Raw genomic sequence first — 25,674 nt, 5'->3', positions numbered from 1 at the left:
TCCAAAATCAAGATTTTAGATTATCTAAACATTAATGTAAACGTGCAATCACTTGATCGATACCGCAAAAACCCAGAGAAAAAAACCGTTACCGCAGAAGGGTCAAAAGGCTATTTTTGCATTGTTTTTTTAACCTCGTATCTTATACAGAGCAATTTTCAATATTGAATAAGATCTCAAAGAAAGAAATGAAAAACAGAAACAGAAAAAGGAACAGAACAAAGTCTGTTTTTATTTGTGTACAACAAGCACGCAGATCTATGCATATGCTTCAAGTCCTCTCTTTTAACTTGGCACCGTCATACTTCATTCTTTGTTCATGTTTCCCAAGCACACATATTTTATCTGGAAAAGTAAAATAGGGATAAACATCAATAAAATCACACGTAATAATGTAAAATTTCAAAGTAGAGCATGAGATGAAGCATTAGAACACCAAAAGAGAAGGCGTGTACACGTTTGGAATAATACATACACTAACTATATATAACACAATGACACCTCTGAACAGGGTTATTAGCAAAATTAAATTAAATTTTAACATACGAAACTTTATATTCTAGACAGTTTAAAAACAAGTAGTAGCATCGAGCTGATAATGTGTGTTATACGTTCATGTATATTTCTGCTAGAATACGAATGTGTTCTCTTTTCCTCACACTAACATTGGGTGCAGAAAGAAACGACCAGTGTGCAAACTTCATTTTTGGCATAGCCTATGACCCAAAAATGTTAGGCCAAAAAAGTTATCTAAATTGAATCAAAACTATTTTTGGCATAGCCTGTGACCCAAATGGACTTAGATCAAGCTCTAGGCTTATGAGCAAGCCAGTTTTCTAAAGTTAAACATAAATCATGTTCCGCAAAGCATATTCCATAATGTATTTCATGTGTTATGGAAATCCCATTCTAGAAATCTTAGTCCAGAAATCATATTGGAGAAATTTCCAGAGGTAAATCTGGGAGTTACTTTTACAAAGGGTAAACTGGTCATTTTAACTTAGGGGGTTGAGCAATGACATTGTGGAAGTGCAGGAAGAAAAAGCCTACTTTAAACCACAACCAAACTGAGTGTTACAAACCTTGAAAGAGAAAAGTTGCAGGAGTATAATCAGCATGGACTTTGAAGGAATTTTGTTTGTATAGTAAAATTACAGAGCTGAAAATTTTTCCGTACCTCTAAATATTCATCCATTCCATATTTGGAGCCTTCTCTTCCGAGCCCGGATTGTTTAAAACCACCGAAAGGAGCCACCTACATCAATGCATGGATAAACCCATAAGCAAAAACAACATTGCAACTTAATCTCGTTGAATAAGGAATGGAACGCACCTCAGTTGAAATTACTCCTTCATTAATACCAACAAGTCCATATTCTAGAGCCTCAGCTACACGCCATGATCGTTGGATACTGTTTGTAAATACGTATGAACCCAGACCTTCATATGTATATGCGGTTTCATGGTCAAAAACATTTGACAACGTTAAACCAAACTAGTAAACAAGAATCAAGCTAGAAAATATAGTAAACAAGAACTACCTGCGTTGGTGTCGTTAGCAATTCTGATAGCATCCTCTTCAGTTTTGAATCTCAAAAGGGGTGCAACAGGTCCAAATACTTCCTCTCTGGTATAAGACAAATCATATAGAGGAATTAACCAGAGAAAAAAGTCCACTGAAAATTGAAAACAAAATTCCTTCTATGACAAGGCAAAGTGAAATGAAGCTATACTAAAATTTCTGGAAATATACAACAATAAATTGAATTAGTTACATTGGTTTGAAACCTCATACAGCAAAGACAGGTGAAGGCTAGCTTTTCAGAAGACGTACAAACAATGTAGTGAAACGATTCAACAATTTTGCAGTTGCGTTTCTACAAAACTCATTCGCAGTTTGTACTTCATAAAGACTAACCTTGTGTATATAAAAACGAATCTATAACCCCAGAACATCCAATTTATTATCTTAAAAAGAAAGCAGAAAAAGCACAAATTATCTGTAGTGACAGGGAAACTATAATTCACGTGTCAATAATTAGAATATAACTAAGGAAGTTTTACACAAAAATCAAGGTGATAAACTGGGAAAGGACTCTAGGTGAATGAGTGGAGTTTGATTAAGGAATGTAAGAATGACAGTGACAGAATATGCTGATAATATGTTGGTAAGAGTCCCAAGTGGTACTTTAAGCCTTTAGGCTCTCCCACCTAATGGACTAGTTTCAAGGATTGGGCTCTCTTCTTATGCTCAAGGCATACATCCTACATCCGCTTTACATAGTGTCTTACACCCTATATCTCTCTAATTCTCTGATAAAACCTTTTCTAACTATCATTCTTAGAAAAGTCTAATAGATACAATATAGATACCACCATAGTACATCTATAAATAAGTTAACCTATTCTAACAAGTTAACCCATCGAAATAAGTTTCACAATTCTGACAGAGATAACACACAATATCCATTTTAGAGTAGTTAAAGTGCTTTAGAGCTGATTAGGTGTTAGCTTGAATTCCGCTAAACTCGTTGGCATACAACTGAGTATGCACTGGCACTGCAAGTATATTATTGGACGTAGTCTCCACTCCTGCAACTATATTTCTAACAATCCATAAACGTGGGCATTGAGCATATTAAAAAGAAAAGAAAAACCTTTGAATTTTCAATAACAATTATGTTGATCTTATCTTATTCCTGACTATTTAAGAAATTTAAAATTTGAATTCACTAATGCATGGGCACCAGATATCTAAGGTGCAGCATCCACTAAACTAACAAGGCCAGATATTATAATATACCCAAGCTGAGGTATGTTGTGCGAATATCAGTTAGTGAAGAAAACAATCAAAATATCATGTCCAAGTTGCCAGTTATTTCTTAGCAATCTAACGAGAAACACAAATAAAAAACCTAGACAACATCGCAAAAGATTTACCTGGATATGCGCATATCAGTGTTGACATCACTGATCACCGTTGGTTCATAAAATGTAAATCCAAGGCTATGTCTTTTACCCCCAAGAATTACTTTGGCCCCCTTCAGATAAAGAGGAAATGAATTGTGAGAATTATAACCATTTGTTACTAGACATATTTATCCACCTTGGAATATTTTTCAAAGAGCAAAAGAATTGTACTGTGTACATCTGAAACAAAATGAGAAAACATTTTGAATATAAGTTTTTCTTTTCATACACCATAGCTATAAAGACGAAGGCAAATAGACAATTGAAAGACCTTGGTTTTTCATAATAACATTGTTTGGATGTTCTGTTTTCATTCACTAACATAATCCTAATCGTAGTAAATTAGATTCAGGTGATGAAGTCGTCACAAATGGGATCGAACCAACCCATGGCGAGAAAAACTATTTAGAGAAGACAACTCACTTTGACTCCAGAGCAAGAAGAGTTGTCTTGCTCAGAGAAGAGGAGCCTCAAAGGTAATTAATGAGGACATAAGTGTTACTAAGAATTTACCCCCTGCGTTGAGCAAGGGAAAAAGATTGTATGTTAAATATCCTATTTCTCATGAGAAGTGAACATTGGACTCAAATCATGATAGAGAGGATAGATTTATTAGAAAGAATCTCAACATGTGAGATTGCTAACAAACCAAGAGACAAAAAGTCCGTAGGGTTCTTTTGGATATTTTAATGAAAAAATAAGGGAAATGGGTCAGTAGACAAGTATAGAGAAAGATTAGTTGCAAAGGATACACACAAACTTATGGAATTGACTATGAGAATACTTTTTTCCTATAACAAAGATGAATACAATTCGAGTTGTTCTTACTCTAGCAACTCATCTTGGGTTAGACCAGTTGAGTGTGAAGAATTTCTTTGCTCATGGAGATTCCTTCCGAATTTGAAACTCACAGCGGAAGGAATAAGGCATGCCTCCTAAAGAAGGACTTCAATGGTTTTAAACAATCTCCAAGAGTATGGTTTGGGAGATTTAGAAAAGGGATGGTTTCTTTAGGATATAAGCAAAGTCAAGTAGATCATACTTTATATTCACAAAAGACTCCTTTAGAAGTAAATTTACACAACTGGTTGTCTATGTGAATGACATGATTATTGCAAGAGATCATTAAATAGAGAAATTGGCTTTAAAGGAAAAATTAGTGGCTCAATTTGAAATGAAAGACTTGAGAAAACTTAAGTATTTCCTTGGAACAGAGGTTGCTTATTCAAAAACGGGGATTTTCATCTCCTAAAATAAATTCGTACTTGAACTCCTCGAAGAAACAATTAAGTTGGGATGTAAAACTTCAGGACTTCATGTTAAAATCATAAAATTGGAAGTGAAGACACTTCTGTAGAAAAAAACTCAATATCAAAGATTGGTAGGAAAACTTGTTTATTTTTCTCCTATAAGGTTTATAACCAAACTCATCCACAAGAGAAGAGGAAAAAACTTATTGACAATCCGAGTTCCAAATCAACACTACTTCCATTTTCAGCTCAAAGCTTTTATCTTTTTCTGAATTAGCAAAATGTTTATTCTCTGAACAGCAACGAGAAGCAAAAGTCATTAACTACAACAAGCTTTGTAATGGTTATGAAGAACAAGCCACTAATACCAAAGGAAGAGGGAATCATTCACTCCAATAGCAAAAGATTATATAAATAATAAATTTCTCCAATATTCAAGCAACAACGTCACCATTCAGTAGAGATGCTGACATATTTATCAGTTTAGCATTTAAAGACCACAAAAAAATCCTACAGGTACACTATGCCGTAGTCAGTCCTATCACAAGGTATGTCACATGATGAAGATATATGACATGTTGATAAGTGAAAAGATAAAGTTCAGATTTTAATAAGAACTGGTTAACCAAACCTCAAAATCATTTTCGATCATAACAATTTCAACAATACTTCTAAGCTTATAAAGTCAATAAAATTTGGTTCAATAACAGTTCAGTTTAGCTTAAATCAGAATCGACCATACCCAGCCTTACATAGGGGGGAGTCGGGGAGTTGAAGCAAATAATCACATGCAGGAATAGCAAAGACTACAAACCTTTGATGTAGCATCATGAATTAAGGACTCAACCTGTAAGTAAAAACAACAAAGCAAAAAGAAAAGGTTCCTATCAGTTAGGAGACCCTCTAACAATGCAAAAAGAAAATGAAATATTAAGAGAAACACAAACCTTTTCCACAGCAGCTTCATTGATTAGAGGGCCCTGTTTAGAGATGGATATGAAATTGAGTTACACCATGACTCATTTTCTCTAAATTTAGGAGAGGACTCTCTACACAGTAATGACACTCAACATATTATATATATATAAGGGAAATATTGGAAAAGAAAGTAATTATTTATCAAAAAGTACCTGAATTATATTTGATTGAAGATTACCCCACTAAGATGAAAGAAAAAACAGAAACTAGCATAATAAATTAAAACAAAAACAGACCAATAACTACCTGTGCCACATCTTCACTAAAACCATCACCAACTTTCATATTCAAAACAGCATCACGGAGTGCATTTGCAAATTTTTCATATATACCTTCACAAAGAAAAGATGAAGTAAAAAACAAAACAAAGAGTATCAAGACAAATAATGTACTAATTTGTGTGAACTTCAAACAGCACACAAAACCATCAAAAGTAATATAAAAGCACTTTTCTTTGGAGAAAAATTTCATAAGAATGTCACTGCAATTATCTTTATTGTTTATTTTGGATTCTCCGGTTTTATTTCTGAAATTTTTATTTTTCAAAACGCAACAAATTCAATGTCATATCATGAGATCATAACTAAATAAGAATCCATTCACACAGTAGCCATGATCAATTAGCCTAGTTAGTGATTACGGTATTGAAAGGCTACACAAGGCTAGTAAGAATCGAGAAAAGTTTCACAATGTCATCATGATCATATCAGCAACACTGATATAAAAGAGCACTTTTCATCAAAAAGATAGAATGTACATTTCCGAAACTCATACCATTAAGGAGAAGGAGCTTAATCAAATGGATTAGCAAACAAAAAAGTATCAAATTCTCTTAAAAGTCTTCATAAATTGGGAATCATAAACATGTAACATTAATACATTTGAATGAGAAGTTACAAGAGATGACAGATATAATTGTAAAATTGACAGTTTACTATATTTTAAATCTAACCATCTTGTACAATAATTCTATTTGCACAAACGCATGTTTGTCCACTATTACGGAACTTTGCTGCAAGCTGCAATCAAATTAATGACATCTTATAATTAGCGATATCATCATAACTGAAGAACAGGGACAATTACAACATGCCTCTTAACTTTCAGTTTTAGACACTAACAAAAATTGGAAGCTTATATTCAATTTTTTAACATTTTTATGAGCTTTGTTGGTTGTTACCATGCCACCCCATGGTCAACTTGCCCAACCACAAATCTAGTGCTGATGATTCTAATAAACAAAATAATCCATGCACAGAAACCATAATCTTCAAAAACCAGAAATTCCACATAAACACGAGCTCCAAAATTGCTATATTAAACTGGGGAGGTTTCCCCCAAGTTGTGGGAGTTCTGTTCATTTGATAGATATAGAGAGCATGTTATTTTTGAGCATATATTAAAATCTCAAACATGGTTAATAAATAATCCTCTACTAAAATTTTTCAAGGAAATAAAATCTACAAAATGGATAAAAACACAAAAGGCTAATGAAAAGACAGTTTAAAAAAATCACTTCACCAGCCCAGCACATCGTGCTAGATATAAGACCTGAAGCAAAAGAACACATACTTAAACTACATCATCTAACAGTTGCACAAAGAAAAATCTAGTGAAGGTGATAAGATGACTAGGAAAAAACAGCATGAACTTGTCTTTGTAATGTGGGTATTTAAACTTATGTTGGTCATCACTACTTCTAGACTCAAGTAATTTGAATAACAAACATAAAAGTTATGCTGTGGGAGAAATAATGAACGATAAGACCCACATTGCATTAAAAATATTGAGCTATTTGACACTAGCATACATGGAATCAAGTAATCCAAAACTAAAATTGAAACTTCCTAGTCAAGCAGGCCTCAGTCATCAATCCAAGACCAATAATAATCATATTGGTAATTGGAGTTTCCGGAAAGATAGAATGTACATTTCTCCATGAAATTTGGAGTTTGTTTTCTTTTATTTGAGACAACCCCATATTTTTTGCTCAATCTAACAAACTATTTGGAGCACAATCACCATACATGAAATGACAATATACAACAATAATTATAATATTAATTTTGAAACCAGTGATAATACAAGTCTGAAAATAACTCAGTCATACAAAATTGACTTGCAAAGTAATGTTAAACCCCCTTGTATACTATAATATGTTATATCTCTAGTCAACGTGGAATCTCCAAATCACCCCCTCACGCAAAGGACAAGACATCTCTAGTGAAATTAGACATTTTTGGGTGGGCCAATAGCAACTCAATAGAAAGTGGTTCAATAGACCAAACAAACCTTATTAAGATAGAAATACTTGACTAATTACATTCTCAACTCCTCTATTTGTAATAATCACATTCTTTTGAAAAAGGAAATAAAATATACTAGAATCCTGTGTAGATTCTAGGAATGTTTATCCTCATTACTATAGAGATATTATGATATCCCTCTATTTACAACACCTCTTCTCAAGTTGGTAAGTGAATATCAATTATTCCCAACTTGTCTACAACATCTTGGAATCTACCCCGAAGAAGTCCACTAGTTAAGATGTATGCCAACTGAAGTCCTGTAAGGATACAAGTTGTAATGACCAGACCTCTATCAAGATTATCAATAATAGTGTCGATCAATTTCAATATGTTTGGTCCTATCATATTGTATTGGATTATGACAATGCTTACGCCTGACTTGTTAGAATAATACTATTGCATAGAAATGTTAACATTTATTATAAGGTCATTTAATATGATCTTCATCCAAAGTAATTCACACACAACTAGAGCAAGGGCTTGAAGTTCAACTTCTGCAAGTGAATGGAATACCCTATATTGTTTTTGTGCTTCTCCAGATCACCAGACTTTGTTGCAAGAACATACAAAATCAAAGAGGTAATTTTTTGTTATTAACTATTAAGAAGTGAACTTTAAGCCTAACTCAATCCCACAAAACTGGCTTGTAGGGTGAGGGAGGATTGTACCCACTTATATATTCTAAATTGGCCTTATATCTAGTCGATGTGCGACTTCCAACACATCACCTCACGCTGAAGTATATACATCTCGTGCTTGGAACTAGACATTAATAGATGGTCCGATAGCAGCCTGATAACGGATAGAACAATCAACACAACAAATTTCGCTAGGATAGGCTCTAACACCGACTCTAATACCATGTTAAGAAGTGGACTTTAAGTCTAACTCAACCCCACAAAACTGGCTCGTAAGATGAGGATTGCACCCACTTATATATTCTAAATTGGCCTTATCTCTAGGCGGTGTGGGACTTCCAACAGAAATAAAACATGCATAATTTGCATTAGTACATATCTCCATGGTCAAATTATCTCTTTTTCCTAATGAGTGCCCCTTTTCCTGGACTTGACTTCACATACTAAAGAATTTTGTCAATTGTTGGCATGTGTCTTTCTCTCATATCATGCATGAATTAGCTTACCACCTAACAACATAAGAAATGTCTAGTTTTGTATGTGATAAATAATGAAGTTTTCATGGGGTTTTTTTCTAAAATCAAACTCTCTTCATTTTCAATTCAATGAATTTGTTCAAAAGAAACTTCTATAAATCCCAAACTTGCTTCCTTCTTTGAGCAGATCAAGTATATATATTTTGAGAGATAAAAATTCTCCTTTTTGATTAGGCAACCTCTAAAGAAATATTCCATTTTTCCCATGTTCTTTATTTCAAATTGGGCCTTCAATTTTCCGTTAAAGTAAATTTCTTTGCTCATCATCTTCTACAATAATATGTCATTCATATAGACCAATAGAAATGTAAGTTTATCTATATGGAAGTGTTTCATTTCAAATTGGGCTGACAATTTTTTCTTTAAAGCCAATTTCCTTGTTTCAACATCTTTTGTAAGAATGTCATCCGTATAGATCAGTAGTAGTGTAAGTTTATCTATAAGGGAGTGTTTAATGAATTAAATATGACCTCATTGGCTTTGCTTATATCCTAAGGAAACCATGCGTTTTGTAAATCTCCAAGTCATGCTCTTGGAGATTTTTAAAACCATATAAGGCTTTCCTTTGGTGGCATAACTTATTCCTTCGACTCTAATTTTCAAGTTCAAGAGGAATCTGCATGCACACTTCTTCTAAAGTTCCATGCAAAAAGGCATTAGTCACATCCAAATGGTGTAAGTCCCATCAAAAACTGACCTACTACAGCAAGAACAACTTGAATTGAATTCATCTTTCCTAGAGAAGAACAACTCCATAAGGTTGAGAGTATCCATTTGCAACCAATCTAACATTATACCTATCTACTGGCCCATCCACCTTATGTTTCACTGAAAATATCCATCTGCACCCTATGACATTTTCATCTCTTGGTTTGTCAACAATCTCCCATTTGAGTTTCTTTCTAATGCATCCACTTCCTCCCACATTGCCTAAGTTCAATGTTTGGTTTCCATGGCTTGTAGACTGTGGTAGGAATTTTTGTGACATCAATGGCAACAATAAAGCATTGATGTTTATTAGAGGTATTGTCAATGCATACATATTGACAAATAAAATATTAAACACAAGGTCTTTTTCTCTTTCTCAATACAATGGGTAAATTCACAAGACTTACATCCTCACTATTACCTAAAGGGATAGAGATGGCAACTAAACCATTACATGTGGGTATTATTAAAACCTGTCCCAACTTTGATGGTACTAGATTTGATATCTTACTTATCCAGTTTTGTAAGATTAAGTTCCACTTAAATTCCACTACCTTAATATGATACCAGAATCAATAGTTTGTTTAGGTGACCAACTCAAAAAGTGAGTGAAGAATCCTAGGTTTGTGGATTCACTGTATTTGAAAGTCCTCTAATGTGGAAAAGACTAACACTTAAGAGGGAAATTATTAGGAATCCAAATAAGTTTGAGTCGCACATTAAGTAATAATGAGAAAGTTGAACAACATATAAGAGAAGAAGACTCACAAACTCATTGCAAATGTTTTGGGTAGGAGTTGGCCTCAAGTCACTTATATGACTTTGCTCATAACTCATTGGTATCAAATCTTCAGTGTCTCCCATAGAAAAAGACCCAACCAATGTTAAAAAGCCCACGTCGACAAGATATAAGGTCAAATTATAGTAAATAAGTAGATGTAAATATCTCCTACAAACTAGTTTTATAAGATTCAGATAGACTTAAATTACACTTTCTTAAATTAGAATCAATTATAGTCTATCCTACCAAGTTGTTGGGCCTCGTGTCACCTGCTATCGGAGTTACCCCTAGTCCAAAACTCAAGATGCCCAGTCCTCAGCATGAGGACGTGTGATGAAGAGCCTACCTCAACAAGAGATAAAGTCAAATTATAGTATACACTTATATGTAGGTGCAAATTTCATCTTACAAGCCGGTTTAGTAGGATAGAGTTAAGCTTAAATTTCATTTTATTAATAGCATTAATTTTGTCTTTTTAATATAAATAAAGCCCTTGAGCTTTCAAAGAAACACGTGGTTTCAGCTCAAATTTTTAAAGTTAAACAAGAACTCTAAATTATTCTTGATTCATTGTCAAATGGTTTTAGGCACTCCATACATTAATTTGTAACCAAATTAGACACAGAAAATCAAGAAATATCTTAAAAGAAAAACATTATTTCAACCACCATGCATTCTCGTGATTTCTAGCTTACAGTTCCTTTTACTGCAACATCAAGGTCAGCATCATCAAAAACTATGCAAGGTGCATTGCCACCAAGTTCCAGAGATACCTAGAAATTCAAAAAACATGCATATAAGGGTAAAATATTCTTTTCAATATTAGATGCACAGAACCAGTATTTAAAGAAATTAATGACAAAATCAAAGCATACTTTTTTAACTGTCTCAGCTGAACCAGCCATTAATTTCTTTCCAACAGCTGTCGAGCCTGTGAATGTGATCTTCCTTACCTAAATAAATTTGACAATTTCTTTCTCATGTATTCAACTACATTCACAAGGTAATTGCTTCATAAAATCAAATGGTCACTAAACCTGTGGACTTGCAAGCAAAGTGTTCCCAATTTCAGGAGCATTTCCCATTACAACATTCACAACACCCTGAGTCATAAAATACCACACCCATTAAAATCATAAACAAGGGCAGGAAAGATGAAAAAAAACAGGGAAAGTTTATTATGGTAAAAGACTGGAAGAAGTCTCAAACATAAAGCAACATAAGAGATGGGTAACCAAAGACTTTTGTAAAATTTACACAATCTAGTGGAAGAAACTAATGATGACCTATTCACATGTGCAACAAGTACATTGTACAGTACCAAAATATTAATAGTAAAACATTAAAGTTAGTAAAAGACATGCAAAGGAAACAAAATAACTGCATACAGTTAAATATAGTTTCAACAAAAACACGTAGTAGATTACATTCTAAAGTATCAAAATGAATCACATACAAACATCACAATCAAGCTGTTGACATATAATAAAATAATAATTTTCAATTTAATTACAAAATTACAAAACATCACACGGAAAAAGATGGAGCCTGTAAGCAAAATATGCAATGAACTTCCATTACAGTCATAAAGATATCTTTAAGAAACTACCGCTGGTATTCCAGCTTGAATGGAGAGTTCTGCGGCGGCTAAAGCACTGAGAGGTGTCAGTTCAGAGGGTTTTATGACCACTGTACAGCCACATGCAAGGGCTGGACCAACCTGATATATTAGAAAACAAATCATTGTTAAAATGACTGATGTTCAAAAACTCCTAAAATCACTTAAAAGTGAAAATGGGTCAAATTTGGATGGTAAAGATTCAAAACTAAAGAGATACCTTTCGAGTAATCATAGCAAGGGGAAAGTTCCAAGGTGTAATTGCACCTACAACCCCTACAGGCTGCAAATCCCAAAGACATTAACACAAGCCATCTACGTAAATATTAGGATTCAGGACTATCAAGCAGAAATTGAATATTAGAATCGGTAAAATTCAAATTCTAGAACTTCTAGTATAAAAGGCAATTGAAACAATCATTTCCCGCAGTATTCGCATGCACTAAATTATTGGATATCAAGACAAGAATATATATTTCATTTACTGAGGAAAAAGCCTCCTCAGCATTCACATGAATATACCTTTCAATTACTCAAGATATAAAAATGTAGCTACACCCTAATGTCATCTCCTTTAATAAGATGGGAATATACTTCCCATTTGCCAGGGAAAGTGCCTCCTTGGGTCCTACTTGATATATGACCTAAAATAAAAAAATTCAGTCGTACTTGAAAAATGCCATATTTTGGCTTTATTAATAGGCATTTTTCACATCAATATAATTTAAAAGCAGCATTTCCTATTTAACCAAGCTGTTCTTTGTTTTTCTCCTACAACAGAGAAAATGGAGGGGTGGAAGTACAACATGTATTTGTATATTTCACTTTTAGTACAGTAAGAAATAAAATTACATCCTTGGTACAAAAGTTTTAATTTCGTTAATTTTGTTTAAACAGAGTTAATGGTTAAGTTAAAGAAGTTAAACACATGTTTAGTCTTTTAGTAATTGTAGCGTGTGTTTATTAAATGAACCCCTCAAGTTAACATGCAATTATCCTTGAGGGGTTTACTTTTTGCTTTTTAAATTTAAAAATCCTTAGTGGTTCATTTAAGAATAATTGCATATGAACATTAATTTTTCCTTTAATAAACACACGTGACAAATACTAAATACCAAACACATGATCAATTATATTAAATATTAACGAAGATCAAACAAAACTAATAGGATTAAAGTTGTTATGCCAAGACTGTAGTTTTTTTTTTCTTATTGTGCTAAAAACAAAACATGTCAATATTTACCATGTAATTCTGGCTGTGCTCTCATTTAAAAAACTTTTTTAATCCTCAAAATTGGAAAAAAAGATATATGATTTTAGTCCCTAAACACTAAATTTGAGGAATTAAAATGAATTTTTAAGGGATTAGGATTTAAGATTTAAAGTTTAAAACTAGTTTTTGTCCCTCAAATTTAGTGCTTAGGAACAAACCCTATATTAATAAATTTGAGGGAACAAAAAAGAACCTTTTAATTTGAGGGACTAAAAAGGGATTTACCCAAATTTCAAAACCTAAGAACATAATTAAATGATAAAACAAACAGGGAAAATAAATAAAGACAACAATTAAATAAAGCTCTCAATCCCAATATGTATATATTAAGGAGACTTCCATAAAGATACTTTTCAAAGCACAATCAGAAATAAAAGATCAGTAGTTAAAGACAAACACTAATGATGAAATGTGACTATTATGAATGCATTAAATGGAAATACAATAGAATAGAAGTTCCTACTGCCAAGAGCTAGGCCCCTTTGAAGCTACAAATGCTCCCCACTCATGATTAACTATCCAATCAGTAATTCCCCCTCTTATACCACTAAGCAACTTATAACAGAATTTTCTTCACGACCAATCCACTACTCACTCTCTAACTACCCCCAACAATTATGCCCAATTTCCCCTCTTATTTCATCTGGAATAAACTCTCCATATTGTTGACCAAGAGACCGCTAACAGTGTCCGCTTCTTGAATAACATTCACGTCCTCAATTGTAAAAGGTTGAAACTGACTTCAAAAATTGAACACCGTCGTCCAAATGACTCCTTCAAATGCACCAATAATTGGGAACTAAATCACCTGCTTTGGTTATGCTACAAGCTGCCACTATTGCCTCCGAATCTGAGGAACTTGTTGTGTCACCCTTCAAATCAGTAGGTTGGTCCTCTTCAACTATATAACTTCTAACAAACCTTCTTTAACAAAGAAACATGGAATACTGGATCGATCCGACAACTGAATTTTCTCCGCCACTGCTCCTATTCTTTCAATAATTTGGAAAGGACCATGGTACCAAGGAGCAAATTTGGGGAAAATGCAAGCTTCAACTGTTTTATGCCCATGGGGCCATAACTTCAGAAAAAAACAAATATGCTAACTAAAACTCTTTGTCTATCACCGTGAGGATGTTGTTGCCTATAAATAGTCTCTTAAGGAGTGGTAACTATTGAGACATGAAATGTGATATTGTAGTAATATTATGGCCATGGAAACCACAACACCAAAGTTTAGGGGTTGATCAACAACAAAACAATGAAGAAAAGTCTTGAAACACAAATCAGTCAACTTTGTTTGCCTATTCTTTTGCAGATGATAGGTTGTAGCTATCAAAGTCAATAACAACAAAGTTTCAAGCATAGATTGTGTTGCCTATAAATAGTCTCTTAAGGAGTGGTACCTATTGAGACATGAAATGTGATATTGTAGTAATATTATGGCCATGGAAACCACAACACCAAAGTTTAGGGGTTGATCAACAACAAAACAATGAAGAAAAGTCTTGAAACACAAATCAGTCAACTTTGTTTGCCTATTCTTTTGCAGATGATAGGTTGTAGCTATCAAAGTCAATAACAACAAAGTTTCAAGCATAGATTGGTGTAGGTGCGTGAAGATCACATGTCAAGGAACTAGTTGCACATGGCATCATTTGGTAGAGTAGGTGTAGTGGTCGCTAGAGAAGAGCATCTAAAAGTGTTGGACGGCTCAAAAGAAAGTTTTGATGTCGACATAGGAAGATTTGAACAACTCAAAAAGTGAAAGAGACAAAGCAAAAGAAACAGACAACCTTATTTTAGGTGGCATCAATTGTCTTGTAGTAGAGGCTAAGTGAACCAAGTCATAATTAAATCATAGCGCTTGAGCTGCTGCCACACTCTTAAGTAGAAAGAGTTGCACCTTGAATATTAATTATAGCTTTTGACCAAGTGGTAAGCACTTGGTATCAAAGCCAAAGTCACGAGCTTGATTCATAGCACAAAAATTGTTGTGGGGAGAGATTGTTGTAGGTGACATCAACGGTCCTATAATAAAGGTCAGATTGATAGGAGACTACCAAATCTAAGATGATTTTGCATATTTACATATCAAAGCACCAACATATCAAACAATAAATGTATGAGTTCATGATTGCAGTCTAGCTTTTCGTATAGTTTTGGATACTATAGCTATGCTCTAATAACACAGTCTCGGATACTCATTATAGAATTCATACTAGATGCACATGTTATCTTGGCTTTCCTTGGCCTTGGTCTGCATTATTACAAGAGAACACTAGAAATTTGCAAACTCACTCTACAAAGTTGCTACCTATGCTTTCGTTTTCTTCAGTGAAATTCACTAACTCCTTGACAATAATTTTTCACGAAATAGCATCCTCCCCAATTGAGTTATCCAACACAATGGACCAATTTGTTAGAAACCACAATCAGAAATAAAAGATTAGTGGTGGAATCAGGAAAACGAGTGTATTATGAATGCATAAGAGGAAATGCAAAAGAACTGAAAATCTCCTTCAAAGGCACAAATGCTCCTTACCAACAACTAACTATCCACAATCATTAATGCCCCCTCTCCTCCTAGTGACCTCCACAACCAAACCATTACTCACTCTCTCACTACTACCTCAGCAATTATTCCTTGCTTCCCATCCTATTACTTTAGGAATAAAGTCTTCATATTATAGACCTAGTGACTAAGGCCCTAACAAAGACCATGAGCCATATAGTGGTCATGAGAAGGATTTTGGTTCACGAGATGTTTAAGCTGAGAAGAATCCTTAATGATGATATAGACAATTCATCTAAACCAGATGCACCATAGAGTGGCACAGAAAGCAAAATCCCATTATCCCATAAGCCTTACCTTATTGGTTAAGGTATAATAAAATTGCTGAAATAAAAATTTAAGACACCAAGTCTACCTGCTTAAGAACAAACAATCTTCGATCAGATAAAGGTGCAGGAATTATATCCCCATATACACGTTTTGCCTCCTCAGCTGAAAACTCAATAAATCCAGCCCCATAGTTTATCTGTAAAATAGTCACTCACATATATATTGTCAACATAATGAAATTCAATCAGGGAAAATACATAAGAAAGAAAAAGAAAAATAATTGGCCAAGTACCAAATAATAGAAGTTCACCCATCATGTACCTCACCAATAGACTCTTTAAAAGTTTTCCCCTGCTCCAAGGTTATAAGTTGTGCAAGTTCTTCTTTATGTGCCATTAGCAAATCATACCTTGAAAATTGAAGACAAAATGTAATTATTATCACAAAAGAAAATACAAATCAGGAACTTCCATCATGATAGGTCAAGCTACCATGCATAGAAACATATGCAGGCCTAATCAACTCATGAAATCAGAAGAGAAAAGCCATACCATTTCCTCAAAAATTTGCTTCTTTCAGCAGCAGTGGTTTTGCTCCATGCTACACAGGAAATTTTAGTCATAATAATGAGATGGTCCAAAATGGCAGGATTTCATTTTTGCTCAGAGAACCAAGAACTAATACATGGTGGAAGGAGCTCATTATAGTCATGGAGGGAACCATGAAACCATACAAGATAAGCAAACTAGGCTTCATACTAGTTCTCATGTTCCTAAACTCATACATCATCGTTGCAATATTCCTTCAGTCAATAAAAAAATGTTCTTGATTTATGGTCTTGTTGTATAGGGAAGTCCCAAAGAGTTCATTCTTCTACCTCTGAAACTGTTTAAACAACTCCTTTGGACTTAAGTTTTACTAAGCTCTAGGGACCATCGCATATTACCTCACATTTTGGTTACACTTACTATGTTACCTTTGTTGATGCACGTTCTAAGTTCACAAAGATTTATTTTGTAAAGTCCAGATCTGTACCTCTTTCAGTTTTTCAAAATTTTGAAAAATAAAGAATATAAAAGATATTGTTTTCTCTCTCTCTCTCTCTATCTTTCCGGTACACTAACACAATATTCCCCTTTAGTTTGTTATTTCCAGCTGTCCCTTTTAGGTGATTATGTTTTGGTTTTTGGTATATTTGCTGTTTAGGGTAGCTACTATAAATGCTCCCTTTGAATTGTGCTTTAAGTATCACACAAATAATAATATATTACATAGTTATTCTGGTTTTATCTTTTCTATAAGAGTTGAAAAGAGATAAACTATTATTTTTATAAACTTCACCACGAAGCTTAATGAAAAATGATAAAAAGAGATTATAAGAATAAGCTCTTTTCCAAACACCCTTTATGTTTCTTAGGCAAAGACATATCTAGTTCCGGTCATTACTTGTAGTCTGAAATATACCAAACTGAAAAGTTTCATAAAGAACTCAAATAAGCTCCTTATTTCCTCCTCCAAATACACAGACCCTAAGTATCTTAGGAAACGGCATATATATTCGATATTTCTGTTAATATATTTTAATACTATCCTATAATTCTGTTTGTAGCTTGAAATACAACATACAGCATCAAACTAGGATGTTTCATACATCGATATGCAGTATAAGCTGCAGAAATTGCATCATTCGTCTCTCTTCCACCCATGCATGCAACATCTGCAATAGATTCACCTGTTGCTGGATTATAAACCTGCCACGGCATCAAATATATAAGATGGTAAAACAATAACATTATTAAAACAAAGAAATTTCAAGTGAAAAAACAGGCTGCATGGTTATACTACTATTATCAGCAACATTAATAGACCACGAAGCCGCAAGTACATGCTGCCCCTCTTCCATTGCACTTTGCAAAAAAACATTGGAAGAAGAAGAGAGAAAAAGAACATCAAGTATACCTGTATGGTTTTTCCATCATAAGCGTCACTCCATTTCCCTCCAATAAGGCCCTGAGTCCTCAGCAATCCAGAACTATTAAGCTTGGAAGCAACACTCTGTGTATTCATGCTCATCTGCCATTCAAACAAACCTGACTCATGAACAAGTAACAAGAATATCCCAAATAATAGTAATAAAATAATAAACACCCATTTGTTAGTCCCTGTGAAACCCTTAAGTATATTTATTTTGGTCCTCTAACGATAATTACATCAAACTAGTCATTCAAATATCAATTTAAGGCATCGAACCATTAACAATAATAATAAGAAATTAGATTCAAGTCGTTCACACTTTAAATAAAGAATTAAATGTTGCTTGTAGTATCGTCATTCAAACATGGATTATCCTATAATTGAAAATTGTTGACTTTCATAATAATTACTTTAAAAAATTGAAGAGTGATTGATTTCTAAGGACAATATAGTTGAAAATTATTGAATTTAACTTTAAACTCACTGAAAAGGTTAAGATAAGCGTAAAATTCCGTTATATCAAAATTATCCCCTTGAACAAATGGGTGTAAATATGTCCAATACAGGTAAAAAGATTGAAACTTTGTAATCAAATTCAAACATTAAGACACAGTGAGAAGTGGGTAGGTCAGAAAATGAAAACGGTGCAAAAGTGAAAAGACGGAAAAGGGCTTGCCTTTCGGGTGAGAGGAGGAGAAGAGGACAGCATCTGCATCTGCATCCGCATCTGAACAGAGAGAAGATGGGAAGGGCGAGAGATATGCTTTGACGATCGCAGTGCCATGCAGCAAAGGTTCCGTGCCGCCATTAGCGATAGTTTCTAATTGTCTGATGAAAATGAATCAGCAAGAGTGTCACAAAGGTTAATGTGGATGCATGATTGGCATAAGTTAATCTAAATATAAGGAATGAATGCCACAAATGTGGTGTTAATTAGGGTCACTACAACCGTTCTGGCTTAAGTCCGCAACAGACAAGTTTTAGGTTACTTTCCAGTGGCAAGTAGAAAGTAACCCAAATTTTGTGGATTACTTTTTCTTTTAAAAACAATTAGCTTATTTATTTTATTCTGACACGTGGGTTACGTGTATTCACGGTGATAAAAAATGTATTACAATCATAAAGGTCTTCACGCGACTTTCATACCATCATATATAAGACATAATTATCACAGGCTCGGTATATTGATTAGAATTTTTACTTGTTATACTCGCTCTTCACCTACATATTCGTCCTCATACGGCCACATTTTATTTATTTTTTATTGTATTAACATAATATTCAATTATAATATATGTGTATTTAGAACAAATACTTTTATATATTATTTTATAATTGCTTAGAGTACCTAGGTGTACGCTTGAACGTGAAAAATAACTTATGTTTTCTTAGATTCATTGAATGTGTGGATGCATTGTAATGTTATTATGTGTGTGGGATGACAAGAAAATTGCAATGGATGATATGGTTTAGAGTGTTGTTTGAATACTATGGGTTGTGTGTTCAAGTCCTTTTTAGAGCAAAAAGGGAGAAATTATAGTAAAAGAAGGTTGGGTTTTTGGTGTAAGGGGTGCTAAACCATTTTCTTGATATTACATGATTGTGTGTTGAGAAATTATTGTAAATTGATTTATGGAATGGAGGAAATGTGAAATGCATCTTTGGGTTATGATTTGGTGTAAGGAAGTGTTAAGTCTTGTTCTCATTATTTTTGTGATTATGTATGGAGAATTGGTTGCTTTTGAAAATATGGAATTATAAAGGGTAATTTCGTTCTTAGGGATAGAATATGATAACAAATTTCTTTAATGGTTGAATTTATGGTGGTAGAGTTGTTTGGGATTAAGTTTATTGGTAAGAAAATATACTTTACGTCTATGATTGCTATCAGGTTGGTGGGGTTGAGTGTTTAATCTAATTACTTTAATATTTGGTTTGGATGTATCAATGGGGAATTAGGGATTTTGATATTCATCTTGTTACCATGTGAATTTATTTGAGGTTAGAGCAATGCTTGTAAATAGAACTTATTTTCCTTTAGAGTGTTAATTATGGTTGAAGTAAGCATGATTTGATAATAGTTTTTGGTTGTGGCTACAAAATTTTTGTGAAGTACAGGGCGTTGAAGGTAAGTTGATTGGAAATTTTGTTTAAAGTATTTGATGGACTGAATTTATCATTTAGAAAAGTAGATGTGAAATGTTGTATGGAATAAAATTGTTTTGTTGTTGTTCTTGAGCATATGGGAAAATCCATGGTGTAATAGCAATTGGAGATGTTTCCTTATGATGATGAAATTATGGTTTGTGTTGGAGTACTATGATTTGGTCAAATTTAGGGTCTTAGATAGTTAGTTGAGTGAGTCTGGTTCCTAAGGGTACTGTTAATTTGGGTTCAGGTGCAATAAGATTTTATATGTTTATTAAGAATCCATCAATTGTGTCAATGCTTGGGTGAATTTCAGCTATTGGTTTGCTTCTTTCATTTTTGAAGCCAAATCCACAAGTTGTGGGAAAATACATTGGTCACTTATGGACCTCGCTATTTTGACTCTTGTATATTCGAAGCCAAATCCACAGGTTGTGGAAAAATCCACTAGTCACTTATGGAATACGTTGTTTTTACTCTTGTATATTTGAAGCCAAATCCACAAGATGTGGAAAAATCCACAAGTCACTTATGGAACTCGCTAGTTCACATTTTGTTTTCTAAAGCTAAATCCACAAGTTGTGGAAAAATCCACTAGTCACCCCATGGAACTTGTTGTTTTGTTGTTGTGGTTTGTTTTAACATGATGTTGTTACTAGTTTAAAAATGTGATTGTTTTTGTATTATTTGGTGCATAATTTTTGAGTGAGTTGTATGTTAAAATGCTTAAGTGTAAGGAAATAATGCTTGGGTTATGATATGATGATGATTTATGATTAATCTTATGACGATGTGACATGATATAGTGTAATTGCAAGATGAGTTGGGGTATGTTTGATCTTGTGATGACGTATGATATGTATGGGTGTACATATGTGATGAGACAATATGAACTCTCTAATAGCTATAAAGTCATGATGGTTTCTTTACCTATAGGACTTTATCGAGTCAGGGTAAAGGGGTTTCGTTCCTTTGTAAGTATTTAGCATGAGCATAGCAAGAGTGCTCCGCACAAGGTTTTTGTCAAGCGAGTGGAGTTGTTGCTAGTAAGTCTATGGAAAGTAGGGGAAATGACTTTTCCAAAAGGCATTAGTGCATAGGAAAGGTATAATGGTTGGTTATGAGAGAGTGACATACCATTAATATTACTTGGTGGTAATATTCTGATGAGTTCAAGTTATGGTGTTGAGAACATGTATTGGTGGATTTTTATGAATGAGTTATGTTACATTATAATATGCAACATGAGTTACATGTTAATATGCCTGTTATGTGATGTGATACATGGTTAGTTCACCCTTACATGTTTATGGATGTGGTTTCCACCTGCGATAATCGTATGACTTAAGTTGTACGGAAGTAGATGTGGATGCAGATGCTAGTGGAGAAGCATAACCGTGAGGAGCTTGTGAGAAAACTTTATGGGAGTTTTTATGAAAAACATTTGGAAGTGCTACTTTTGAATAAGGCAAATGTATTAGTTTGGTTGAGTTTTGAACTTGAAATTACTTGTAATGAGTTTTGGTTTTGACGACTTAAACCGATCTGGTTTATTTTATTAATGCCTTATTTTGAATAATAAAGTTTTGTTTAAATGCCCTTTTTAGCAAGAGGTTGTCGAAAAATGTGGTGAAGTTTCTTATTTAATAGGTGGTATCAGAGTTTTATATTTTGGAATTTTGGAAATAATAAAAATTACACATGACATCTCGGAAGGGGTGTTACAACATGCAAATCACAACTCATCATATGGCAATATATTTTAAAATTTAAAACTAGCTTTTCTTACCTTGGTTAAACTTCCATTTTCTTTAATTATTCCTTAGAGCTCTATTTCTCACAAGATGACCTACCTAGACAAAGAAAACCCTATTAAAAATATAAACATATCACCATGATCATAGAGCAATAGAGATTCACTTTGACCACATTTGAGCCACATGCATTGTAGTATATCCCACATGCATACTCAAAGAGTGAAACAACCTCAAAAAGGAAAAAACGTGAACTTACTAAGTTCTTCACTCTAATCAGGTGGATTGTAGAACTCTTCGCAAGGAACAATCCTTTGGTCCTTGATCTTCAAAAGGATGAAGATTGAGGTTAGAAATCTAGAAAGGAGGTAGAGGAGAAGTTTAGAAAGGACATCTAAAGAGATGGTGGTTTTTATAAAATGAACTTTAGTTTATAGAAAATCTATTTATAGTTTCAACCTTTTATTATTTAAATACTCTAGTATCATCTTTTAAATCACCATCATTCCTAGACCATTTCTAGGTTCTCACAATATTAAATTATAAAATAATATAAATATAAGTTTCTGATAATTAATTTTTATTTCCTTTATAAATAATTTTGTTTATTATAAATAGTTATTTTTAGTTTAAAATAACACATATTTAAAAGGTAAAATAATAATACATGTTTCAATGTTACAAATAGTTTTATATATATATATATATATATATATATATATATATATATATATATATATATATAAAAGAATATCTTATTTATTACAAATGTTTATCTATTTTATGGTAGATGTTTCAATGTTCCTGTAGTTCAATAATTGTAACTCTTGAAAATTTGAGAGAGTGAAGTAGGTACATTTCTATTTAAAAAAGTAATAATTAACTTCATTGAAAATTTATCGAATAATACATTTTTTATAAATAATTTTAAATAGTTTGTGATAAAATGTATGTCACATTCTTTGAATTATATTGTTTGAGTAAATTATAAATTAGATTAGTTTTGATTGCTTTTCCACTTGCGCGACAATTAAAGATGTTCATCCGAGTTTTGAAGCTTTCCATAGTCAAAAAAGGATGTGCAACAAATCTTTCTTTTGTGCAACACTTTGCTTTTCAATTAAAAACCTTTCTTTGGAAGAAATGAAAGGATGAATATGGAGGACCACACTGTCTCCCAATCGGATACCATTCACACCACAAATTTTTATCTAGTTTTGCTTAAAATTTAAGTCTATTGGTCCACAAGAGACATAAAATTTAAGTCTGTTGGTCAACAACAAACCTAAAATTTAAGTATGTCGAATCTATGTCTATTTTAAAATAAACTTAAAAGGCAAAAACTAACAGACTTAAAAAACTTGTTTTCTAGTAATGATATCATATAAATTTAATGTATTTTTGTCAAAAATAGGAACTACATCTATTAAATGAAGACAATGAACCTACTCCAAAGGCATTATGGAAAAATTAGAACAAAAAAAAATTGATAAATTTTAAACCAAGAAACTCCTTGATATGTGCAATGGCAAATGATGAATTCTCAAAGGTGAAAACTTTCAAAGGCATAAGGAAGATATAGGACACTAACAGTATTGTGTGATAGTTCCTCCAAGATAAAAAGAAATAAACATAGTATTCTTAGAAGCCAATATAAGCTTTTTAAATGATTTCAAGCCATATTATGTAAACAATATGATTATATAACCATATTTATAAAATATTACTAAGTTTACCTACATTAGTGCATAAGTCCAACAACCCCATAATTTTGATTAAAGTGTTTTTCATAACAAACTAGTAAACATGAAGAATCTTCTGAAAGACATTTAAATACAAAAACAAACATACATGTAAAACATAAGTATTTCATTTGATAAATGATACAACACCTTGTAGTCTCCATTTCATCTAGTGAGTGAAACATTCATTAGAAGATAAGTACGCACAAACTTTTAGTTTACATGGTTCCTAACGAAAACATTCTTTAAATTTATTACTATGTTGCAAGGATTGTCTTCATCTTCTATCTATAATATAATTCATTCAAAATGCAAGTTTACATCAAGATCTCTTGATAGGTAAGCTAAAGTTGTTGTCTTTCAACAACCATCCTGCATAAGCTAACTTCATCTTTAACCTAGTTATCTACCTTTTACAATGTTTACTTTTACTTCGTTTTAATTAAAAAGTTATTTGACCTTGCTCTAATAAGTACTCTCAACAATAGGATGCTACTTGAAGAGGAGAATGACATTTAATATTGCATGGAGCACATTAAATGCATTTCTATGTCAATGTTTGATAAACGAAGGAGATGAAGTTATCTAAGTTCAAAAACTCTTAATAATCAAAAAGAGAATTGCAACTAGGGATGTCAACGGGGCGGGTAGGGTACGGGTAGTAGTTCCCCCGTACCCTACCCGCTAGAAAAATATTTGCCCCGTACCCGTACCCATATCCGTCGGGTATCCGTTATGCGGGTACCCATCTATTTTTTTCATATCCGCGGGTATCCACGGGTATCCGCGGGTATTTACAAAAATATTTTAAAAAATAAATATTTAACCATAATTAGTGCTTAGATCAATCAGTCTCCTTTCTCCGATTGATTCTTGAAAAACAAACAAATAAAAAATCACTACCAATTTATATTGTAGTTTATTTTTGAATAAAATATTAAAGAAATTATTAACTTCATCAATGTCCACCTCTTGCAACATTGTATAAAGTTTCATGTTGTCCAATTTTAATCTAGAAAAGCCTTAAAACATAAGAAGTTCAGTAAAAATTTCTAACAATCACTTAATTAAAATATCTAAGTAAAAGTGTTAATTTCATTACCTTCCATGTTGGTCTATAACCAGTCTTAGAGACACATCAATACCTCCACAGTATATGGAAGTAATTTACTCATTTGTGGGGTAAGAATCTGACCACCATTATTGGACGAAGACTCATAATGTTGTTTACTAATATATATATATATATATATATATATATATATATATATATATATATATATATATATATATATATATATATATATATATAAGGTAAAGTTTAGCGGGTACGGGTATCCATGGGTACGGATACTATGATACCCGTACCCGCCCCGTTAACATGCGGGTATCAAAAATACCCATACCCGCGGGTAGCGGGTATCCATTTTTAATATCCATTTCCTACCCGTTGCGGGTTTTATCCGCGGATACCCGCGGGTACGGATTTTTTTGACATCCCTAATTGCAACAACTCCTTCTTTCATATTCTATATAAGATTATTTTTTGAAGAATACGAGAGACAATATTAAGTTAAAAATGCCAAAAGACTATCAAAATATTTTTGTAATCTTAAAAGCTTTGTGAAAGAAAATTGTGTTGTTCATATAACAAACTATAAGAGAATGCCTTCATTTGTATATGTCGTAAGACATTAATGCTCTCTAGTGAGCTAACTCTTGTGATCACATATTTGCACAAATTTTGTTTATTTAGCCAAAAGTGGTCGTGGTCCAAATAATATTCATTTTTAGCCAAGGGTGGTTACAATCCAAATAATATTCAGTCTTAGTCAAGGGTGTTTAGGGTTCCAAATAATAGTCAGTCTTAGCCGAGAGTGGTTGTCGTCCAAATAATACTCAATATCTTAGCCATGTGTGATTGTTGTCCAAACAATACTTTGTATTAACCAGGAGGGATTGTTATCTTAACAATACTTTTTATTATTATGAAAGTTACTCTTATTGTTTTTAGAGGATAAGGTGTTTGTGTTTATGTTGCTTAAGAAAGTCTCAAGAAGGTTCCCACTGGATATTAAGATAACAATGTTATCTAGATGTGAAGGTTCACTTCATAGAGACTCCAAAGAAAGAAGAAATTATGGAATCAA

At 33.0% G+C, this 25,674-nt stretch overlaps 1 protein-coding gene across 1 annotated transcript; it reads right to left on the bottom strand.

The window, feature by feature from the left end:
- Positions 1–96: 96 nt before the first annotated feature.
- On the bottom strand, positions 97–18,847 carry ALDH5F1 (aldehyde dehydrogenase 5F1). Its single transcript, XM_028060447.2, has 21 exons — positions 18,830–18,847; positions 18,557–18,708; positions 17,866–17,979; positions 17,558–17,657; positions 16,458–16,506; positions 16,228–16,315; positions 15,992–16,102; positions 12,009–12,071; positions 11,780–11,890; positions 11,208–11,273; positions 11,046–11,123; positions 10,866–10,943; positions 6,151–6,217; positions 5,445–5,530; positions 5,168–5,200; positions 5,035–5,067; positions 2,941–3,041; positions 1,542–1,627; positions 1,334–1,440; positions 1,178–1,255; positions 97–345 (listed from the first exon to the last, which is right to left on the bottom strand). Exons 2-21 carry the CDS (start codon positions 18,686–18,688, stop codon positions 307–309), a joined length of 1,620 nt encoding a protein of 539 aa, XP_027916248.1. The 5' UTR covers positions 18,689–18,708; positions 18,830–18,847; the 3' UTR covers positions 97–306.
- Between the last annotated feature and the right edge of the window lie 6,827 nt (positions 18,848–25,674).

Source organism: Vigna unguiculata, chromosome 1 (assembly GCF_037176805.1).
Source record: "Vigna unguiculata cultivar grain cowpea cultivar isolate G323 ecotype 2 chromosome 1, ASM3717680v1, whole genome shotgun sequence".
In the NCBI taxonomy this organism is placed as follows: Eukaryota; Viridiplantae; Streptophyta; class Magnoliopsida; order Fabales; family Fabaceae; genus Vigna; species Vigna unguiculata.
The sequence above is the reverse complement of the archived record's forward strand: the minus strand, read 5'-3'. Positions and strand labels throughout refer to the sequence as shown.